This window comes from Perca fluviatilis, chromosome 8 (assembly GCF_010015445.1).
Source record: "Perca fluviatilis chromosome 8, GENO_Pfluv_1.0, whole genome shotgun sequence".
Taxonomy (NCBI): domain Eukaryota; kingdom Metazoa; phylum Chordata; class Actinopteri; order Perciformes; family Percidae; genus Perca; species Perca fluviatilis.
The window spans coordinates 35111219-35131457 of record NC_053119.1 but is presented as its reverse complement, the minus strand read 5'-3'; the positions used below and the strand labels follow the sequence as shown (position 1 = coordinate 35131457).

At 41.4% G+C, this 20239-nt stretch overlaps 1 protein-coding gene across 1 annotated transcript; it reads left to right on the top strand.

Annotated features, from left to right (window-relative positions):
• The first annotated feature begins 320 nt into the window (after positions 1-320).
• On the top strand, positions 321-20194 carry bbs2 (Bardet-Biedl syndrome 2). The gene is made up of 19 exons (XM_039808014.1): positions 321-442; positions 713-802; positions 969-1103; positions 1379-1606; positions 3594-3719; positions 4856-4918; positions 5496-5573; positions 5861-5965; positions 9119-9205; positions 9367-9502; positions 9966-10105; positions 11025-11154; positions 12259-12430; positions 12555-12684; positions 12839-12958; positions 14201-14338; positions 15190-15302; positions 16994-17142; positions 18970-20194. Exons 3-19 carry the CDS (start codon positions 987-989, stop codon positions 19074-19076), a joined length of 2139 nt encoding a protein of 712 aa, XP_039663948.1. The 5' UTR covers positions 321-442; positions 713-802; positions 969-986; the 3' UTR covers positions 19077-20194.
• The last annotated feature ends 45 nt before the right edge of the window (positions 20195-20239 follow it).

The following is a 20239-nucleotide window of genomic DNA, read 5'->3' as shown; positions in this document are numbered from 1 at the left end:
TAAATCTAGATCTGAAAAGTTGTTGAAAAGTTGTAGTTGTTAAATAAATGCAGTTCGGTAAAAAGTAGGCTACAGCATTTTACTCTTAGCTAGATGACATAGAATGGAGGTAGCCTACAGTATACCGGTATAGCAACAAGAAAGGGAAATACCATACTCATGTAATGTACAAGTGCTTCAAATATTGCACTTAAGTACAGTACTAGAGTAAATGTAGACCTATGCTACTAACCCTACGCTTAAATTAAATAACACATAAATTAGGCTACATGCCACCAGTGCTCTGCAGAAACTTAACCAGAATATTTTATTCTGAAAACAGCAGACAGGAAGTAGTTGTTGGCAGAGAATCCTGTCGTGCCAACCAGCTAGCTAGCTAGCTCATTAGCTGGTTAGCTCAATTTAACCATATTCCAATATTTACAGCTGAGGAGGGCGCCAGGTAAGATTGTTTGCACAACTTGGTACGGGTTTCCCAAAAAATGTTTCTGGGAACATTCAAGCCAGCGATGTTAACGTTAGCTAACTATGTTAAGTTAGTTACGGTAACATTAGGCTTGCAAGACAATAAAGAAAAATATAGACGATTGTATTTCCTTCGAAGGATTCATATTGTACTTGAACGATTGAAACAGGGTTAAAATTAGTTAAAGAGTCATGCGTGGTGTCTTTTTGCTGTGTTATTGGCTTTCTTTTTCTTTCTTTTTTACAGAAAACGACGACGGGGAGATTAGCCAGATGAAAAGCTTTAGCTTGCCAGTCTTTGTTGCTAGGCAACAGCACTATCTTCTGACTGTCTGAGGTAAAGCCTGTAATTACATTAGTGTAACAAAATCACGCATTGTCACTTGTTCTTATGCGTTATGCGTGGAAAACTATTTTGCTCATGTGCTCAATTTCCCCAAATTACTATCCGAAAAGAACTGAAATAATAAAGTGCCTCCTTCTTTCTACTCTTGTCTAATTAGGGATATACAGTAGGCACCATGTTGGTCCCTATATTCACACTGAAGCTGAACCACAAGATTAACCCTCGCATGGTGACTGTTGGGAAATTTGATGGAGTCCACCCATGCCTTACTGCAGCCACACAGGCTGGAAAGGTGAGGGAAATTGTTCCAACATAACTTTATTTTCTCAGGTACTTATCTACAAATCCCATGTTTTTTGTGGCCTTGTTGAAACATTGTGGGAATAGAGTGACCATATTCTGGACTTTAATATACACATATTTTCTGCACTCCTTCACTTTACAGTACATCCCCACAGCTTCTCATATACTCATTACAGCACTTGATTATTATCAAATACCTTTCTTACTTTTAATACTTTATATGTTGCCACCTCATGCCCTGAATTCTCCTTTTCTCTTCGTAAGGTTTTTATCCATAACCCTCATGCCCGTGGTCAGAAACCTGTGGCCCACCGACTGAGCCAGAGCACACAAGACTCTGACATCTCACTCCTCAACATCAACCAGGCAGTCACTTGTCTGACGGCAGGAACGCTGGGACCAAACACCACTGGGGACACGCTGTTGGTGGGATCCCAGACCAACCTGCTGGCCTATGATGTCCATGACAACGCTGATATATTCTACAGAGAGGTGAGTGGGACTGAGGAGAATGAGTGGAGGCAAGGGCATGGCGGGCACGGGATACGCAGGGGACGTGTCCCCCGCACTTTCCATGTTGGTGCCCTCTGTCCCCCACACTTACAACACGTCTGAGTTGATTTGAACACACCATTAGTAGGCGAGTGTGCACGTTACTCAGGTTGCGACAGTTGATTGATAGACTCATATAGATATTGGCAATAATAAAATAAAATATAATAAAAATATATACAAAAATTACAAGGAGGAACATTCATTTAAATATGCAATAATAACGATCAGTGTATATGATGGAATAGTGTCATTAGAATGTGCCAGAGGCCACCAATTTTGGGCTTTTATGCTAAAAAATGTCTACATACCCCTTTACACTAAAGCAGTAAAACAGTATGGAACGGTTTATGGAAATGTCGGTGTTTCCATCAATCATAAATGAAATGGCTAGTTGGAATCTGTGATTTGGAGAGACAAATGGGAGTGGATCTTTCAATAAAAATCCTCCTCTTGAACAATCAGTCCCCCTCCCTTTGGAAATTATGGCCACGCCCCTGAGTGGAGGGTTGCAGTATTATTACATTACACAATCAAGCACTTAACTCTCTTAGTATTCCTCATACTATTTGTTACATTGTACAGGTGTCAAAATGTCAGTAACCGATAAAAAAACTATTTTAATGCTTTTATTGTTATATTACCTTTCTGTCACAGTAACATGATGGTGCAGCATCTGGGTGTAGGGCTGGGTATTGTTAAAAAATGTTGATATCGGTTCCTAAGCGATACTTTTTTTCGATACCAATTCTATAAAACAAAGGAAATTACAACATTACGGCAGACATTTATTTTTCAGCTCCTACAACATGAGCCGTCTTTGTGTAACGTAGAGTTTTTCCTGCTTGTCTCTATGACGTGTAGCGTTAGACAGCCAATAACAAGCATCATTAGATCTTGGTAGAAGCATGCTGCATGCTTATTGGCTCACTGATGCTGATGAGATTTACTCCTTAGGTATTTGAATTGGGCATTTTTTGATACTCGATACTTCAGAGGCAAAAAAAAAGGTGCCTAAAAGGTATTGAAGGTACCCAGCCCTACCTGGGTGTCAGGTTTAGTGTAGTATTTTCTTTGGTATAGGAGGTTTTTTATGACAGATGCTCTGGAAATGAAGATGTACCTGAAGCTACTGAAGATGAGGAATTAGTTTTTATGCCATTTATAAATCCGATCATTTAAAAGCAGACCTGGACCATGAGAATGAGGAGGCTAGTTCAGACGGCATTAACTTTGAATGGGACAATTCAAACTCATTGGTTTGTCGTAGAAAATGGAGCCGCTTCGACTGAGGAACTCTCACATCTTTCCATCCATGACATCTAAAAATCATTGTAACATCTTCTTAAATGGCAAAATATTTTGTGTGGGTTTGCTTTTGTTAATAATTTGTTCCCAAAAGTGTACGATAGAAGCAACATGATTTTAATGATTGTATTAATCTGCGTCGCCAAAGACCAGAGGTAAGTAGGAATGTTTGAAAAAAAAACACCATTGCGTTTAGGGGTTAATCTACAATGTAGTCTGGCTCAACGGATGTACATTGCTGCGATAAAGCCTGACATCCGGTGCGTCTCTTATGTACCGCATGTCCCTCCCTTTCACTATCTCCGCTATCTTCTTTTGCAAGGCCACCATTGCTGCATCCGTGGCTTAGCGCCGCCCAGCACGGTTGTGATTGGTTTAAAGAAATACAAAATAAGCAGAGAGCTTTTTTTTCCCCCCTTATCCCAGAATAGATAGGTGGTTTAGCCAGACAATACTTCAGCACTGACACAGAGCTGTATCTATGTGTGACTTTTTGAGTGATCTTGCTGACAAATAGACATCTGGACTGGAGTGAAAACACCTATGCATGTAGAGAGCGAATATTTTACAGTATTTCATCTTAAAGGACTTTGTTTTCCCTTTCTTCTCTTGGGTGTAGGTGACGGATGGGGCCAATGCAATTGTGTTAGGAAAACTCGGGGACATCCCAAATCCTCTCGCCATCATTGGAGGGAACTGCGCCTTACAAGGCTTTGACTTTGAGGGCAATGACCACTTCTGGACAGTAAGAACAGCAAGGCAACATTTTAATAACAGAATACATGACCGCCTTACATTCAAGAAAGTGGTTTCATTGAATAGTAGTATAGCGGACAACTCATTTCATTGTTAAAGGGGAACTATGCAGTTTTTTTTTTAGCTTAATTTACCTTAACTGAACAGCTTTGGAGTAATTGGAATGGTTATGTGACTTTTTGGGTTGAATGGTGGCCGTCTCGCTTCCCCCTAGCGCCTTGCAACTGGCCCAACCAGCATCAAGAAGTATCGCGTGACACCGTGATATCAGGTCTCGCAATGTAACAAATCGCTTTACGGCACTGCACACATACAGGAACCGGCTAGCTATAAGAACAAGGTAGCGATGGAGTTTTTCACACATATCGTCATGGCTGAGCAGGCAAAAAAAAAAGAAGCAGAAAGCTAGGAAAGCATTGTCGGAGGAACAGAGAACGAGGAAACGGCAGACTGACCGAGCGAGGAGTCAGACACGAGTAAACATCGGACCTGCGTTTTCAGAATGGCGAGAACCGAGACAAACGGATGCCTGCAAATCCGATGCTGACCTGGCGTTCTTGCTGTTGCACTTGTAAGTATCTTTGATCAGACACTTTATCCGCCACAGAGTTTCTTGTCAGCTTGATGTTGGCAAACGCAAGTTGCTTCTGCTCCGACAGCGTTCTAAGGCCATTGTAGGAAAAAGAATAATGTTAGTCAGTGGACATGGCTCCGTGCATTCGCCAGCTTCTTTGAAAACAAATGCACATGACCAGAGGGAGAAGATGGGAGGGAGAGTGGCCAACGAGTTTTTACGACAGCGTAGCAAAATATCTATTCCGGCTGTAGGGGGAGCTCTATAGAGAAACCTACGAGCAAAAAGCGAAAGTGAAAACAGCGAAGAAATTGCCAAAACTGCATAGCGCCCCTTTAACAGCACATTTTCATTTGTTATATTTCTAAATATTCAACCATTTTCCAGCCACCTGTTGTACAAGATCAATTTGCCCAATTTATTTGATAAGGCCTATTCATTTTACACAAGTAGACAAGTGAATGCAATTTTTGTCAATGCGATTATTTTCACTCCCTGTCAAGATTAATAATCAACTAGATGAATGTGTTCATGAAGTGTCTTGTTGTTAGGTAACTGGTGATAATGTCAGATCTCTGGTGCTCTGTGACTTCACCGGAGATGGGAAAAATGAGGTAAGACTGTCTTCCTCCTATCTCTCGCCTGTTTTCTATAGCTCTCTCTACTTTTGAAAAAAAGTTTACAGTTGTGTCTGAACTATAGACATGGGTTCAATTAAAGATGAATTCATATCAATAGTAGGGCTGGGACAATATTCTTTTGTCCCGATTCGATTCTTTTTACGATACATGGGTGCCGATACCATTTGTGTTGTGATTTTCATTCATTGCGATTCGATAGTATTGAGTATTGTAATTTACTTTTCCTTCTTTAACAAGAAGAAAAGAGTTGAATAATACACTTATAGAGACAATATATCATGAGACATCTCTAAAACCAAATAGTTTTCTAAAAAGAAAGAACATCACTTGTCAGCCAGTCAGTGATTTCCGTCTGTTTTGCTGGAAAAAGGATACGATGTAGTTGCCTTCAGTGGAACCGTACTGTATAAACAGAAAATATTTAGGAGAATCATTCAATTCAATCATCATTATCAAGTAATAATAATCACGATACATACGGTTTTCATATTCATATGATCATTTGTTGATTCAAAACCGTTTAGTCAGCTATCGTGTTTTGTGTTTACAGCTCCTGGTAGGATCGGAGGACTTTGACATCAGGGTATTCAAAGAGGATGAGCTTGTGTCTGAGATGACTGAAAATGAGGTAAATGGATGCAAAGTCTATATATTTATGTATATATGTGTATATATATATATATATATATATATATATATATATATATATATATATATATATATATATATATATAAAGCTTGTTGATTTCAGAGAAACATAGTTTTTTAAAAGCCTTAGACGATGTTTTGCACAGGGGACAGTCCCACAATAATACCATCATTGCACTGTTACTGGTTGTTCTCGTATCTGTTTTGTGCTGTAGCAAAGTAATATTTTTGACAAGTGTCCCCCTCCCCCCGTCCTTCTCCATACAGACGGTAACATCACTGTGCCATATGCATGACAGCAGGTTTGGCTACGCCCTTGCCAATGGCACCGTGGGAGTTTATGACCGCACTGCCCGCTACTGGAGGATTAAGGTACTGTGGTGTTATTTCCAGAAACAGCCCTATTTGAACGATCTAAGCTCATGGCGTGAAGCGCATGGCGCAAGTGTGTTTAGGGCGTGTCCAAATCCACTTTTGCTAGTTTGACGGCGGAAAAAACGGTCCTTTCGCCGGGCGCATGGTTCAAAAGGGTTGTACTTAGTACTTACTTCATTAATTCATAGGTGTGTTTTGGGCGTAACATGCAATAAACCAATCAGAGTGTCATCTCCCATTGCCTTTAAAAGCCAGGCGCGTTTGTACCTTGGCGCTATCGGGCCAGTCTCTAATAACCAATGTGTCTAGGCAGCTGCATGATAAGGGAAGGTTTTGTTTCAGGACTGTTTCAGGACTGTCTGGGCCAGCTACACTGTGTTTACGGTGCCCGCAATACCTTTGTTTACTTATTAACCCTTGTGTTGTCTTCCCTGTTGACCATGCAGCTTTTTTGGTTTTTCTGGGTCAAAATTTAAAATTCAAACTTTTTTTTTTTTTAACATTTTGGTCGTCTTTTTCGACACTTTTGCAGACGTTTTTGTCACTTTTTTCCACGTTTTTGAAGCTTTTTTTCTGACATTTCTGTCACTTTTTTCAACGTTCTTTAATATTTTTTTTCTCTTCAAATGCTATAAAATTTTATAAATCAACCAAATTCAATGAAACTAGTAGCCTGATCATTTAATTAACCTGTGAAGAGCGCTGTAGGTAAAGAAACCCAAAATGTTCGGTGTAGAAACTTTTTTTGAAAATGGGTCCAATTTGACTCAAGGACAACAGCAGGGTTAAAGGTTCAGCTAAACGTAACGTAACTAAACCTTCAGGAAGACAGGAACTTCAGTGTCAGTGTTAAGGGAAGACGATAACTCATCGTGGCACTTCATGGGTGTTGGTATACAAAAATGTTTTTCCCTTTGAAAGCCAACATTTACATTGCTATGTTTTGGTTTTTAGGTGGAATTTTGAGCCACACAAGTGTTTTTAGCTCCAGTAGAAGAACTAATCTCCGTTTTAAACTAACACGCCCAAACCGCATAGCTCATCAACATTCTTGTATGCTGGGCATGCACGTGCCGGCGTAAACGGGAGGCAGCAGGTTTACTCCGCCAGTTGCTGGTAGTTGCCATGATAACACTAGTAGCTTAAAATCAGGTGGCGAAACGTTGGCGTCAGTGTCGGTGGTGTCGGAGGTCTCCGATTGCGGCCGTTGAGATTGCAACACAAACCTGCTGATTCCAAACCAAAACGGGTTAGAAGTGTTTTCATATTTCTCCGTTTTAGAGGCTCTGAAACGCCAGAGCAGTGTGAATGCGAGGTGTAAACGTAGCAAAAGATATTTTTTTTTAAATCAAAACGTAGCAATGTAGATGTAGCCTTAGTTCCGTTCCATGTCTGTGCCCCTCCCTTCTATGGCTATAATCATGCAAACTGTCTCATACAGTGCCTTGCGAAAGTATTCGGCCCCCTTGAACTTTTCGACCTTTTGCCACATTTCAGGCCTCAAACATAAAGATATAAAACTGTAATTTTTTGTGAAGAATCAACAACATGTGGGACACAATCATGAAGTGGAACGAAATTTATTGGATATTTCAAACCTTTTAAACAAATAAAACACTGAAATATTGGGCGTGCAAAATTATTCAGCCCCCTTAAGTTAATACTTTGTGCGCCACCTTTTGCTGCGATTACAGCTGAAATTACGCGGGGTATGTCTCTATCAGTTTTGCACATCGAGAGACTGACATTTTTGCCCATTCCTCCTTGCAAAACAGCTCGAGCTCAGTGAGGTTGGATGGAGAGAGTTTGTGAACAGCAGTTTTCAGTTCTTTCCACAGATTCTCGATTGGATTCAGGTCTGGACTTTGACTTGGCCATTCTAACACCTGGATATGTTTATTTGTGAACCATTCCATTGTAGATTTTGCTTTATGTTTTGGATCATTCTCTTGTTGGAAGACAAATCTCCGTCCCAGTCTCAGGTCTTTTGCAGACTCCATCAGGTTTTCTTCCAGAATGGTCCTGTATTTGGCTCCATCCATCTTCCCATCAATTTTAACCATCTTCCCTGTCCCTGCTGAAGAAAAGCAGGCCCAAACCATGATGCTGCCACCACCATGTTTGACAGTGGGGATGGTGGGTTCAGGGTGATGAGCTGTGTTGCTTTTACGCCAAACATAACGTTTTGCATTGTTGCCAAAAAGTTAGATTTTGGTTTCATCTGACCACAGCACCTTCTTCCACATGTTTGGTGTGTCTCCCAGGTGGCTTTTGGCAAACTTTAAACAACACTTTTTATGGATATCTTTAAGAAATGGCTTTCTTCTTGCCACTCTTCCATAAAGGCCAGATTTGTGCAGTATACGACTGATTGTTGTCCTATGGACAGAGTCTCCCACCTCAGCTGTAGATCTCTGCAGTTCATCCAGAGTGATCATGGGCCTCTTGGCTGCATCTCTGATCAGTCTTCTCATTGTATGAGCTGAAAGTTTAGAGGGACGGCCCGGTGGTCGTAGATTTGTAGTGGTCTGATACTCCTTCCATTTCAATATTATCGCTTGCACAGTGCTCCTTGGGATGTTTAAAGCTTGGGAAATCTTTTTGTATCCAAATCCGGCTTTAAACTTCTCCACAACAGTATCTCAGACCTGCCTGGTGTGTTCCTTGTTCTTCATGATGCTCTCTGCGCTTTACACGGACCTCTGAGACTATCACAGAGCAGGTGCATTTATCGCGGAGACTTGATTACACACAGCTGGATTCTATTTATCATCATTAGTCATTTAGGTCAACATTGGATCATTCAGAGATCCTCACTGAACTTCTGGAGAGAGTTTGCTGCACTGAAAGTAAAGGGGCTGAATAATTTTGCACGCCCACTTTTTCAGTTTTTTATTTGTTAAAAAAGTTTGAAATAACCAATGAATTTCGTTCCACTTCATAATTGGGACCCACTTGTTGTTGATTCTTCACAAAAAATTACAGTTTTATATCTTTATGTTTGAGGCCTGAAATGTGGCAAAAGGTCGAAACGTTCAAGGGGGCCGAATACTTTCGCAAGGCACTGTATCTTGCTCCATGTCCTTAACCATTTGAGCCTGTTTGAGCCATTTTACTAACATACCTTTAACCGTCTCTCTCCCACATCAGTCTAAGAATCATGCAATGAGCATCCATGCCTTTGACCTGAACGCTGATGGGGTGGTGGAGCTTATCACTGGCTGGTCCAATGGAAAGGTCAGCACACAACCTAGCAGGCCTGGCGTTTAGAAACAAGCACTCACACCTCAGAAATGTGATTTGGAATTAGATTTTTTTTTAACACAACAAGTCATTCATTTCTACAGTATCTCTAGCTGGCCCTCAGTGTTTGATTTGCATTCCCCTTTTTATTTCAGATTGATGCTCGTAGTGACCGAACAGGCGAGGTCATTTTCAAAGACAACTTCTCCTCTTCTGTGGCCGGAGTGGTGGAAGGAGACTACAGGTTGGATGGACAGAATCAACTTATCTGCACCTCCATAGAGGGAGAGGGTATGTTGTTTGTGCAGTGCATTAATGTTGCAGCTTTAGTAACTAGTTACTTCACAAATGAAGTTTCTTTGCACACAAAACACACAGCCTCTTGCTCACCCAGTAAGAGCGTGCGCCCCATGTAGGCTGAGTCATTTGCAGCGGCCCGGGTTCGAGTCTGACCTGTGGCCCTTTGCTGCGTGTAATCCCCCATCTCTCTCCCACCTTTCCTGTCTATCCACTGTCACTATCAAATAAAGGGAAACCTCCCCCCCCAAAAAAATAAATAATAATCTTAACAAAAGAAAAGAATTGTAGAAATCAAAACGATGCCCAGCCCTATTCCTGTCCGCCTCAGCTGTACTGCACTTTGAGCTTAATTCAGACATGACATGTAAACGTGCTGAACATTATTTGTGAGAACTGACCAGGTAAGCTTGGTTTCAGGAATGTCATCAGCATTGTAAATGCGTGTATCTTGTAGTCCGAGGTTACCTGCCAGCCAGTAAAGACCTTAAAGGGAATCTGATGGACTCCAGTGCTGAACAGGACCTGATCAGAGAGCTCAGCCAGCGCAGACAGAATCTGCTGCTGGAGCTACGCAACTATGAAGAGAATGCCAAGGTACATATTAAGGGTGTGAATCTTCACTGGTCTCACGATTCGATTTGATTACGATTATCCTGTCAATGATTCAAATCGAATCCTCCATATTAATATATATTGCTACACAACGGTTTTCATCAACTAATTCAAGCAGTCAGATATATATGAACTCCCTTTTTTATTGTATCTGCTCTTGAAAAAGGACACTTCCTGAATGTAGCGGAGTCTGAACACAGACAACAGACAAAAGGCAAAAAAAATAAAAAATCAGCCAACGGAAAATCGACAAGTAACATCAGTAGGCAATAATTGATTATGGTCTGTCACTGCATCGATGCAGAATCGTCCAGGTCTGCATCACGATGCATCGATGCAATTTTTACATTTCAACACCACAGTACATATATATTTATTCAATCATTTATGTTTTTTTTATCGACAGTATACTAAGTACAGATAGTACAAACGTGATGTAGTATTTGGTCATTTCTTAATATCATCCATCCATGATATATTCAAAGATAGAGCAATTGATTTAAAAAAATGAATTTGGCGATATGTAGATTTTCCTTTTTACCTTTCGGTTCTTGATAATTAAGAAAATTATAGCAGATCATTTTTTCTGATTATCGTTCATTTTACTGACTTTGATGACCTCCGGGCTCTTTTCTTGAGTGCTACCGTCAGCTCAGATTCTCAATTTTGAACACGAGATTTCTGAAAATACGCAGAATGCATTGCAATCATGTTTGCTGAGCAAAATCCCTTTTACATTTTTTTTTCTCTCCCTTTTTCATTTTATCCTCGTCATAATATGGCCGCATCCCTGTTTGTTTCAGAGAAAGCAGACTCTATAGACAATCACAGGATGCTTAATTGACATCGGTCTGCATGTTATTGTATGCTAACATCCACACAAACTGTGCTATTGTTTCAGGGTGTGTCAGAGACAAACAGTGGGATGGGTGTCATACCAGCCAACACTCAGCTCCAGACGGCGCTGTCAGTGAGACCTGCTACGGAGGCTCAGAAGGCTCATGTAGAGCTCAGCATTTCAACACCAAATGGTAGATTGTTTTTAGCACTTAAAGGGAGTTTACCCCAACATAAAAAAACACATATTTTCCTCTTACCTGTAGTGCTATATATCAATCTGGATGTATTTGTTGTTGCCCAATGTTGGAGATATCTGCCGTAAAGATGTCTGCCAATATATCAGAATCCGAATACTTTATTGATCCCCTCAAGGAAATTATTTAGTTAGGCAAAAAGATAGAGTAAGAAAAGAGAAAGTCAGTAAGTGTTTAGAGTAACATAGCTACATTAAGAAATAAATAAAAATGTTAAGTAGAATTAAAGTGGGATTAGGTTACAAATAAGATTAGATAAAAAGATTGTTTCAAATGGATTGTACAAATTCTATTGTAGTGCAGTGTCAACATAAAGTACAGTACGGACATTAATAAGTACAGTGTGAATAATAAGTAGCAGCAGTGAATAAATAACACATTTTGCACATGTAGCTGATAAATTATTGCACCAAGTAATTATTGTACATAATTGTCCAAGAATATTGAGATGTGATGGAGATTTGGAGATATGTGCTGTGAGCTCAGTTTTGACACTAAGCGTGTAACACTCAGAGGGAGGAGTTAAATAGTTTGATAATGGAACTAGATGGCACTCGGCTTGCTCAAAAACATTTTTTTTTTAAACTCAGCAGCAATGTCTCTTTCCAGAAATCATGACCCGGGTACTAAAGATAATCCACAGATCTGGTTGTAGGAACTATTTTCTTTCTACTGAACTACACCCGCCAACTGTAATCACTGCGCGGAGGGACGAGAGGCTCGTGCTCGGGACAGCGTGACATGTAAACATTAACGGATGTTTGTGCAGTCTAATATCGACCGGGGTCTTGCAGAGTACTTGCTGGTCAAAGATACCCATCAAGGGGCACAGTGGGATACCTGTCATATGGCCAGCCACCTTTACAATATGGCTTAGGTGGTTTTTGTCCCTGATGTTCAGCACTACAGGTATGAGGAGAAATATGTGTCTTTGGTTTTGGGGTGAACTGTCCCTTTTTTTTTAAGCTGAGAGTTTCAAGCATGTCACAGACTGAGTAAATACTAAGCCAAGTCCCTGAATCTCTCCTTTATCTCCTCCAGAAACCATTATCCGTGCAGTGCTCATCTTCGCAGAGGGGATTTTTGAGGGGGAGAGTCACGTTGTCCACCCCAGTGCCCAGAACCTGTCGGGCTGTGTCCGAGTCCCCATTGTCCCCCCAAAAGATATACCAGTAGATCTGCACATCAAAGCCTTTGTTGGAGGGAAAACTAGGTAGGATGTGTGAGTAAGTGATGCGATGCGTGCTGTCGTGTACTACTTGTTTTTGTTTTGTTCCCACGTGATTAACACCTCTATTTTGTTTTCTCTGCACTTCAATTCTTTTTGTCTGCTCCAGCACCCAATTCCACGTGTTTGAAATCACTCGTCAGCTGCCTCGTTTCTCCATGTATGACATCACGGTGGACTCCTCAGCTGCTCCGCCCACCGGAAGGGTCACATTCAGCATCAACGACCGACCACAGCGGGTAGGCCGACAGAGGACAACAGGGACAGCATGATTCTGATCAGTCCCACAGCATGCTCACAGCAATAAAATACAGATATACCGTATGTTTGCCAATTAAAACCTATATGAATGTAATATTTAATGTATGGTCTTGTTTACATGCGTGTGTGTAGGTGGTGATGTGGCTGAATCAGAACTTCCTGCTTCCAGAAGGAGTAGACAGTCCTGACATTACTTTGAATTCACTAAGAGGAGGGGGACTGTTGTCCATCAGTATGGCCAGCAGTGGACAGGTACAAACACACACAACAACAATTGTTTAGTGTTTAATTGTGTTTGGCTATAAGCTTAACTCAGAATCGTTGTTTTTTTGATTTTACACTTCTGCCAGCTTTACATTACCAAGTGTATCAAACTCCAAGTGCTTGGAGCTTTACAACTCAACACAAACACGGAGGGCCCTATTTTAACGATCTAAGCGCACGGCGTGATGCGCGCGGCACAGGTGCGTTTAGGGCCTGTCCAAATCCACTTTTGCTAGTTTGACGGCAGAAAAAAGGGTCCGTGTGCCGGGCGCATGGTTCAAAAGGGTTGTACTTAGTGTCTTCATTAATTCATAGATGTGTTTTGGGCGTAACATGCGATAAACCAATCCGAGTGTCCTCTCCCATTCCCTTTAAAAGCCAGGCACGTTTGTACCTTGGCGCATTGCTATTATGATGGCGGATTTGCACCGCAATATTTTTATTTGTAATCTTTTGTGTGTTTGTGTGCTGCTGCGCTTCCCTGTGTGTATGTAACAAGCATAGTGTGCTTTACTAATTAGCTGTTACAATAACAATTAAATACTGCGCCATTGACTTTAGACCAGGTTTTTGTTGGTCAATGGCGCGATCACTTCCCACTGCCTCAAGATAGCAATATGCCAAGAATGCACCTGAACACACCTCCCTGTAAAACCAGGGGCGCAATGATGGGCGCAGGTGCATTTGCTTTTAACGACGTGGGCGCTGGATGGGAAATTGACAACTGCGTCGGTCTTAAACTAGCAAAGACACTTGCGTCGGGCTTTGCGCTGCGCTGCCCCGGGTGCAAGATAGGGCCCTTAAACACAAAGTGACTGTGCATTTGCGAATACCAATGAAATCAACGGGACTTGTTGTTTATTTAGCAATAATAACAATCTTTTTGAAGAATTGATTTTCACGCCGTCATCGATCATTACCATCAGTTTAACTCTCCCATTTTAGCCCATTTTTAGACAAACCTCTGATGAGTCAGGAGTAATGAATTTCATTTATCATACCACACGCAGCGCCAAACTTGTCTTGCATCAACTTGTCTAGTAGTAGGATTGTGAATACTGTGTTTCTTTTGTGCTCATAAAGGGAAACTGTGACTGTGTAAATAATCTGTTCTTTACCTTACCAAGAGTGAGCAAATACATTGATGTTAATTTGCACTAAGAGACAATAGCTCCTGTTCTAAATCAGCTATAATCATATGGTGAATTAATCTTTAATTTGCCCAATCAGATCACTCTGAAAACAGATGACATCGACCTGGCAGGAGATCTGGTCCAATCACTGGCCTCCTTCATGGCAATAGAGGACTTGTCAGCAGAAGCAGACTTCCCCGGATACTTCGAGGAGCTACGCACTACACTCACTGAGGTTTGGCTTTAATCAGATTGAAACCTCTGCGGTCATAAACATTTGAATGCCATTTATTCCACTAATACTCCAACACACAATACCTTCTGTCCATCGTCACATATACATTGACCTGTACATGTACATAATGAGTACAATTATGTCTTCAACAGCACCCTGTGTAAAAGGCTTGTCCCGACTGAGAGAAGTCAGGGAACACATGAGCACCTTTCATTCCATGTAAATTTAAAGTGCTTTACAGTTAAAGAAAAAATAAAAAAAATATAAGCATAAACAACAAAAATAAGAATACAGTATAATCCACACAACAAGGCAATCTACAAAAAACAAAACAAAAACACACACACACACACAGTAATGATTTAAATGCCTGAGAGAATAGTAAAGTTTTGAGTTTGCTTTTGAATGTGGACACAGTTGTGATGGACCTCAGGTCAATAGGCAGCTTGTTCCAGAGAGCAGGATCACAGTAACTCAAGACTTCAGCTAGAAGACTTCTGATCAAAAAGACCTCCGCTAGAAGACCTCCGCTAAAAGCCTTTGTTAGAAGACCTCCGCTAGAAGACCTCTGATAGAAGACCTCCGCTAGAAGACCTCCGCTAAAAGCCTTTGTTAGAAGACCTCTGCTAGAAGACCTCTGATAGAAGACCTCCGCTAGAAGACCTCTGCTACAAGACCTCCGCTAGAAGACCTCCGCTAAAAGGCTTGCGCTAGAAGACCTCCGCTACAAGACTTCTGCTTAAAGACCTCCGCTAGAAGACCTCCAATAGAAGACTTCTGCCTTGTCAGGAGAGAGAATGTAGTTGTTGTTGCTGTGGTTTAATATTGAGTCTTACATTTCTGTATGCTAGGTGGATGAGTTCCACTCTGTCCATCAGAAGTTAACTGCAGCCATGGCCGACCACTCCAACTACATCAGGAACATGCTGGTGCAAGCAGAGGATGCTCGCCTTATGGGTGAGATGTAAGTAACCACACTATGCATACAGTCACATTTATAGTCCTTGCAAAGTACTACAAGATGTGAAATACAGGCAACACACGGACAATACTTTAATCTGTCTGTCGTAGAACCTTTTCTTCAGACATCTTGACATTGATAACAAGTTTTGATGACCGCATGTCATTAAGATCAGCCACTTCCAGAGCCGTGGTATTGTGCATATCTGTTTAAAGGCCTCAAAAAGAAAACGCCATCATTGAAGTTACTATGACGATTCAAAATGTCTGCTGTGTTGCAATAACTCTAACTAGTGACTTCGGAAACAAAAGAGCACCAAGAACAAATTAAAAGTTGCCAGTTAATTATACCTAACCATAGCTGAAACTAATGCAATAAATCCAACCTTTTGAGGGTTTTTCCTAGCCTAGAAATCTAGATGCACCCTGGGGGCAGCAAATGTAATTTGCAGCCAGGGTCAGTCTAGCAACTCTCTGTTGGCTTGCGAGCTGGACAAACCAAATTCTGGTGAGGCCAATCACGTCGTGTATAGAGTCGGTGGGCGGGCTTAACATAAGGACGGCAGAGTTGCGACGGTTCTGCGTGAATTCCCTGCTACTGGAAAACAAAGAAGATGGCTGCTGCTGCTGGCGAACAGCGGTCTTTGGAATCGGCTTTGGCTGCGACTCTGAAAGACTTGGAATTAAGCACTGAAGTCATTCTTAAAAAAGCAAGATGTGTTCGGAGTTTTGCCGACCGGATACAGCAAATGTTTAATTTACCAACGAGCTTTGCTCTGGTTGGCTATGAGTGCAGAGGGAATTTAAAAGACAACCGTTTATCCGCCCCTCGGATTGAGCCCTGCCAATGGTGAGTTCCCAGACCCAAAATCTTGATGTGGGTCTGGCTTGTCAGGCTAGGTTTTTCCTGCACAGAGGAATGTTTGGCGCCCCCCAACGAGGTTTTAGCCAGCCCCAAAGGAAAATCACCAGCACCAAAATGATAAGAATTGAGAGAGAAAAAAAACCCCAATTCAAATCCTCTCCAAATGTGTTCAAGCCAAACCAAACACAAGCAGAACATAAACTTGAATATGAGAGCCAATCTCAGTTTTTTCGTACAGTCAGCCTGTACTGGACTGTCCGAGTGATTTATTTAAATATTAATATTATTTTTTTAACTAGTTTTGTTGATTGGGGTTTCATTTACTCAAGCATAATATACATTTTGTTTATCAAATTGTCAGAAATAAAAGCAAAATGCATAGATTTATGTCAAATACGGTAACAAAAACTCATTGCCTTTACTGTGCCCGATCATTACTGCCCAGTCACCCCCCAAAGGCAGGAAAAACCCTGCCTTTATGAAGTTATGAAATTATTATATTAGTTAAGTTTTTGTCGAAACCACATCCAAAGCTGTAGTTTGTGGTGCTGTTGAATTGTATTGTGTTATGATGAAAGGTGTTTCACATATTTAATGTACCCTCACTGATATAAACGGGAATGGACAAAATATTAGAAATGCCTCTTGGTATAAATCTTTACAATTCAACCTCACCACAAGCCTCCAAACTGACCACACGTCCGAATCAACGCCTCTCTAAAACAGTTTGCAACCGAGTGTATATTTCACCATACGTTAATTGATCATGTTGATATGGGACCTTTTACACCACAGGACCAAACTAACCGTTTCTGTCTTGTCCTCTATAGGACAACTATGAAGAAGCGTTACAGAGAGCTGTACGATCTAAACAGGGATCTGGTCAACGAGTATAAAATCCGTTCTAACAACCACAATGCACTGCTGGCCTGCCTCAAGTCTGTCAACCAGGCCATACAGCGGGCTGGTAGACTCCGAGGTAAGCCTGTGTGTGTGTGTGTGTGTGTGTGTGTGTGTGTGTGTGTGTGTGTGTGTGTGTGTGTGTGTGTGTGTGTGTGTGTGTGTGTGTGTGTGTGTGTGTGTGTGTGTGTGTGTGTGTGTGTGTGTGTGTGTGTGTGTGTGTGTGTGTGTGTGTGTGTGTGTGTGTGTGTGTGTGTGTGTGTGTGTCTGTCTTTGTGTCTGTCTTTGTGTCTGTGTGTCTCTCTGTGTGTCTGTGTCTGTGTATAGGACACACAATTCACCACAATTCCTTAACAACAGTACTGTACGTGGGCTGACAGGCGTGGAGTCGATCCTCGTTTTGATTTTGATTCAATTCAGTGCCCTGCGATCAATATTAGACGAAATCATGTGCCCCCAGCCAGTTACATTTATATCAACTCATAAACAGCAATTAAAATATATTTTGACAATTTTATTACTGAGCTCTTCCAGACATTTAAATGAAAAAGTTGTATTTAAATAAAAACAATAAATATAAAGTGGCAATTTCAATATACTGGCGCATCCTCTCAGATGATTATATGTATCAATATTTTCACTATTACATCAATGATATTGGATCATTGACAACGATACACTGATCTGATTCGATGTATCGATTCGATACATCGAATCAGATCAGTGTATCGTTACACCACTATTACCTTTTAGGGCATTACCAGCATCAATTTTTTTTGGGCTCCAAAAGCTTATTAGCACACATTGTGAATATTCAAAGCTTCATTGATGTGGGTGGGGGATTACTAATGCTTTACAGAGTACTTGTGTATGGCTCACCCTAGCTAACCAACTGGAAAGCCTGTTTTTCAGTGTTTCTTATAGCTTTGTTATGGAAGCATACACCATGTAGTGCATTAGGGATGAACAGTTTTGACTTAGCAGGGGAACAACACTCATGACCACATCAAAAAAGAAGAAAGGTCCACGGTCTTTTGGTCTCTTCCAGCAAAATTTTTAAAAAGTCTTTTATTTAGATGCCTATTTTATGTTAAAATTCCTAGTACAGGGTAAAATAGAGCTAAGTAACAATCTACGCGTAGCTGCACAAACAGCCTTCTTCGGGGGTGTGCGTAACGCCGCCTTCCCACTGGCAGTTGAAATAAGCTCCGATACGGCTTTGAAACGACCGGAAGTCATTCATTTCTTATGGAGATTCGCAGACCGCATGCGAATGGGTCCGAGCGAGTGCGGTACGAAAAAAATCGTGTCAGTTGGTCAAAAAAATGTAATTCTTGCGACAGGCTACGGACGGTTCCTATCCGACAATTCCAGCGAAAGTCACCGTTGCTATGTTACTGATAAACAAACCTGCTAATGATAATTGGTTAGCTAGCAACAGACATCGAACTATTGACATTATACCGCTGTATCACATTTAACCGACCTGACATGTCAACGTCCTGTGCAACTTTTCTCCACACAGCAGCCTTTCTGTTAAGATCTCTATAACCCTCATAATGAGGTCATAGGGAATCGTACAATCAGACACTTATCAGTCGTTCTAGTCTCTCCGCCATTTTTGTTCTACTCGCTTCCGACGCTTTTTACGGTGTAGTACGGTCCGCTGGGGGCGTATTGCGTATTACGGAGCTGATTTCAAGTGCCGTTGGGAAGGTGGCGTTAGGGCTAGGGCCCTCAGCACACAGTTTCACTTTTAGCAGATACAAGATGGTTGCAAACACCTGAGCAAGAAGCCAGTGAACGTCTAGTCACGGAAAAAGCATTTGTGTCATCCTTTATGTGTTGCATACCTGTCTTGTCTCGTCATATTAACCTGTCTGTCGCTGTTCCTCCTCTTCTTCAGTGGGTAAGCCCAAAAACCAAGTTATATCTGCCTGTCGAGACGCCATCAAGAGCAATAACGTCAACGCACTCTTCAGGATCATGAGAGCTGGCGCTGCGTCCTCCTGAGGCTGGAAGGAGGGAGGGGGGGGATGACAATGCAGGAACGGACAAATAGATTGAAAGTACAAGCACAATTGATCAGTACTGTAATAATGTGGAACTTCATCTATGTCAAGCATGGCAGCAGCAAGGATGTTTCCCCATGGGACGAGAACTACACGACCCAGGGACCCGCTGTTGCAGCCTTAATCTATCTTTTTCCACGATTTAGGAAGAAGCAACAGCCTGGCAGCAACATTTAGCAACAGCTCCATAATACTTTTACTGTATGTGAAATCTTGACATTCTGCTCGCTCGCAGACATAACATGCTGACCACAGGCTTTAGTGCACTAGTAAAAATGTCATCCATCTCAGTCTAATCTCTGTGGCCGTTGGAAGAGCTTGATTTAGTGCAAACTTGGCTAGATACAAAATTAGTGTAGTGCAGGCAGGAGCGACACAACCGTTTTAGAGAGTTCGGCTGGACCAAAGGAGGGAGTGGAATGCTTCCCCCAAACTGTTTCTCAAAAGCAATGGAACAAAGATAGTCTGAGTACTGTGATGCTTTAGAGAAGTTCATTTTTTATTCATTAATCTGATTGGTTTAACGTATTGCTGCGGTCTAAAACTCATGCCAAAGAACAATGAGTCTTTTTTGCTCACATATACTGTCTAAAAGCATCAGTAGTTAAAAGAAAGAGAGTTAAGTCTTATGTCCATAGAATGTACTAGAGTTGTTCCAGGTGACGGTGCACATCTGTCTAAGAAATGTTTAAACTTCAGAAAAGAAACTCCGTCTGTTCCCACTAAAGACTTGAGGGTTTGTAGAAAATGACTATCTGCTGGATGACTGTTTGATCCAGCGGACACAGTGATGTTTAGAGAGAGCACAGCTGGAGCAAGACAGACCCAGGAATCACTGGTGACCCCGATAGTTTGGCGTGACGGCTCGCGTCTCTGCTTCCAGCTGTTGTGGTGTGTTTTGTGTGCCGTTTGTAGCCAAAGAAAACAATTTTAAATGAGTGGTCACGGGGAGGAGCACTGCTGTGCATTTAACTTGTTAACCTTTTGTAGATTGTACACAGAGATTGTAAATGTCATTTTTTGCTTGTGGCATTTATTAAATTAACTTGTGTTTAAAAAGTTTAAAAAAAAGTTTGTACATATTTGGTATTTTTTGGTAACTTT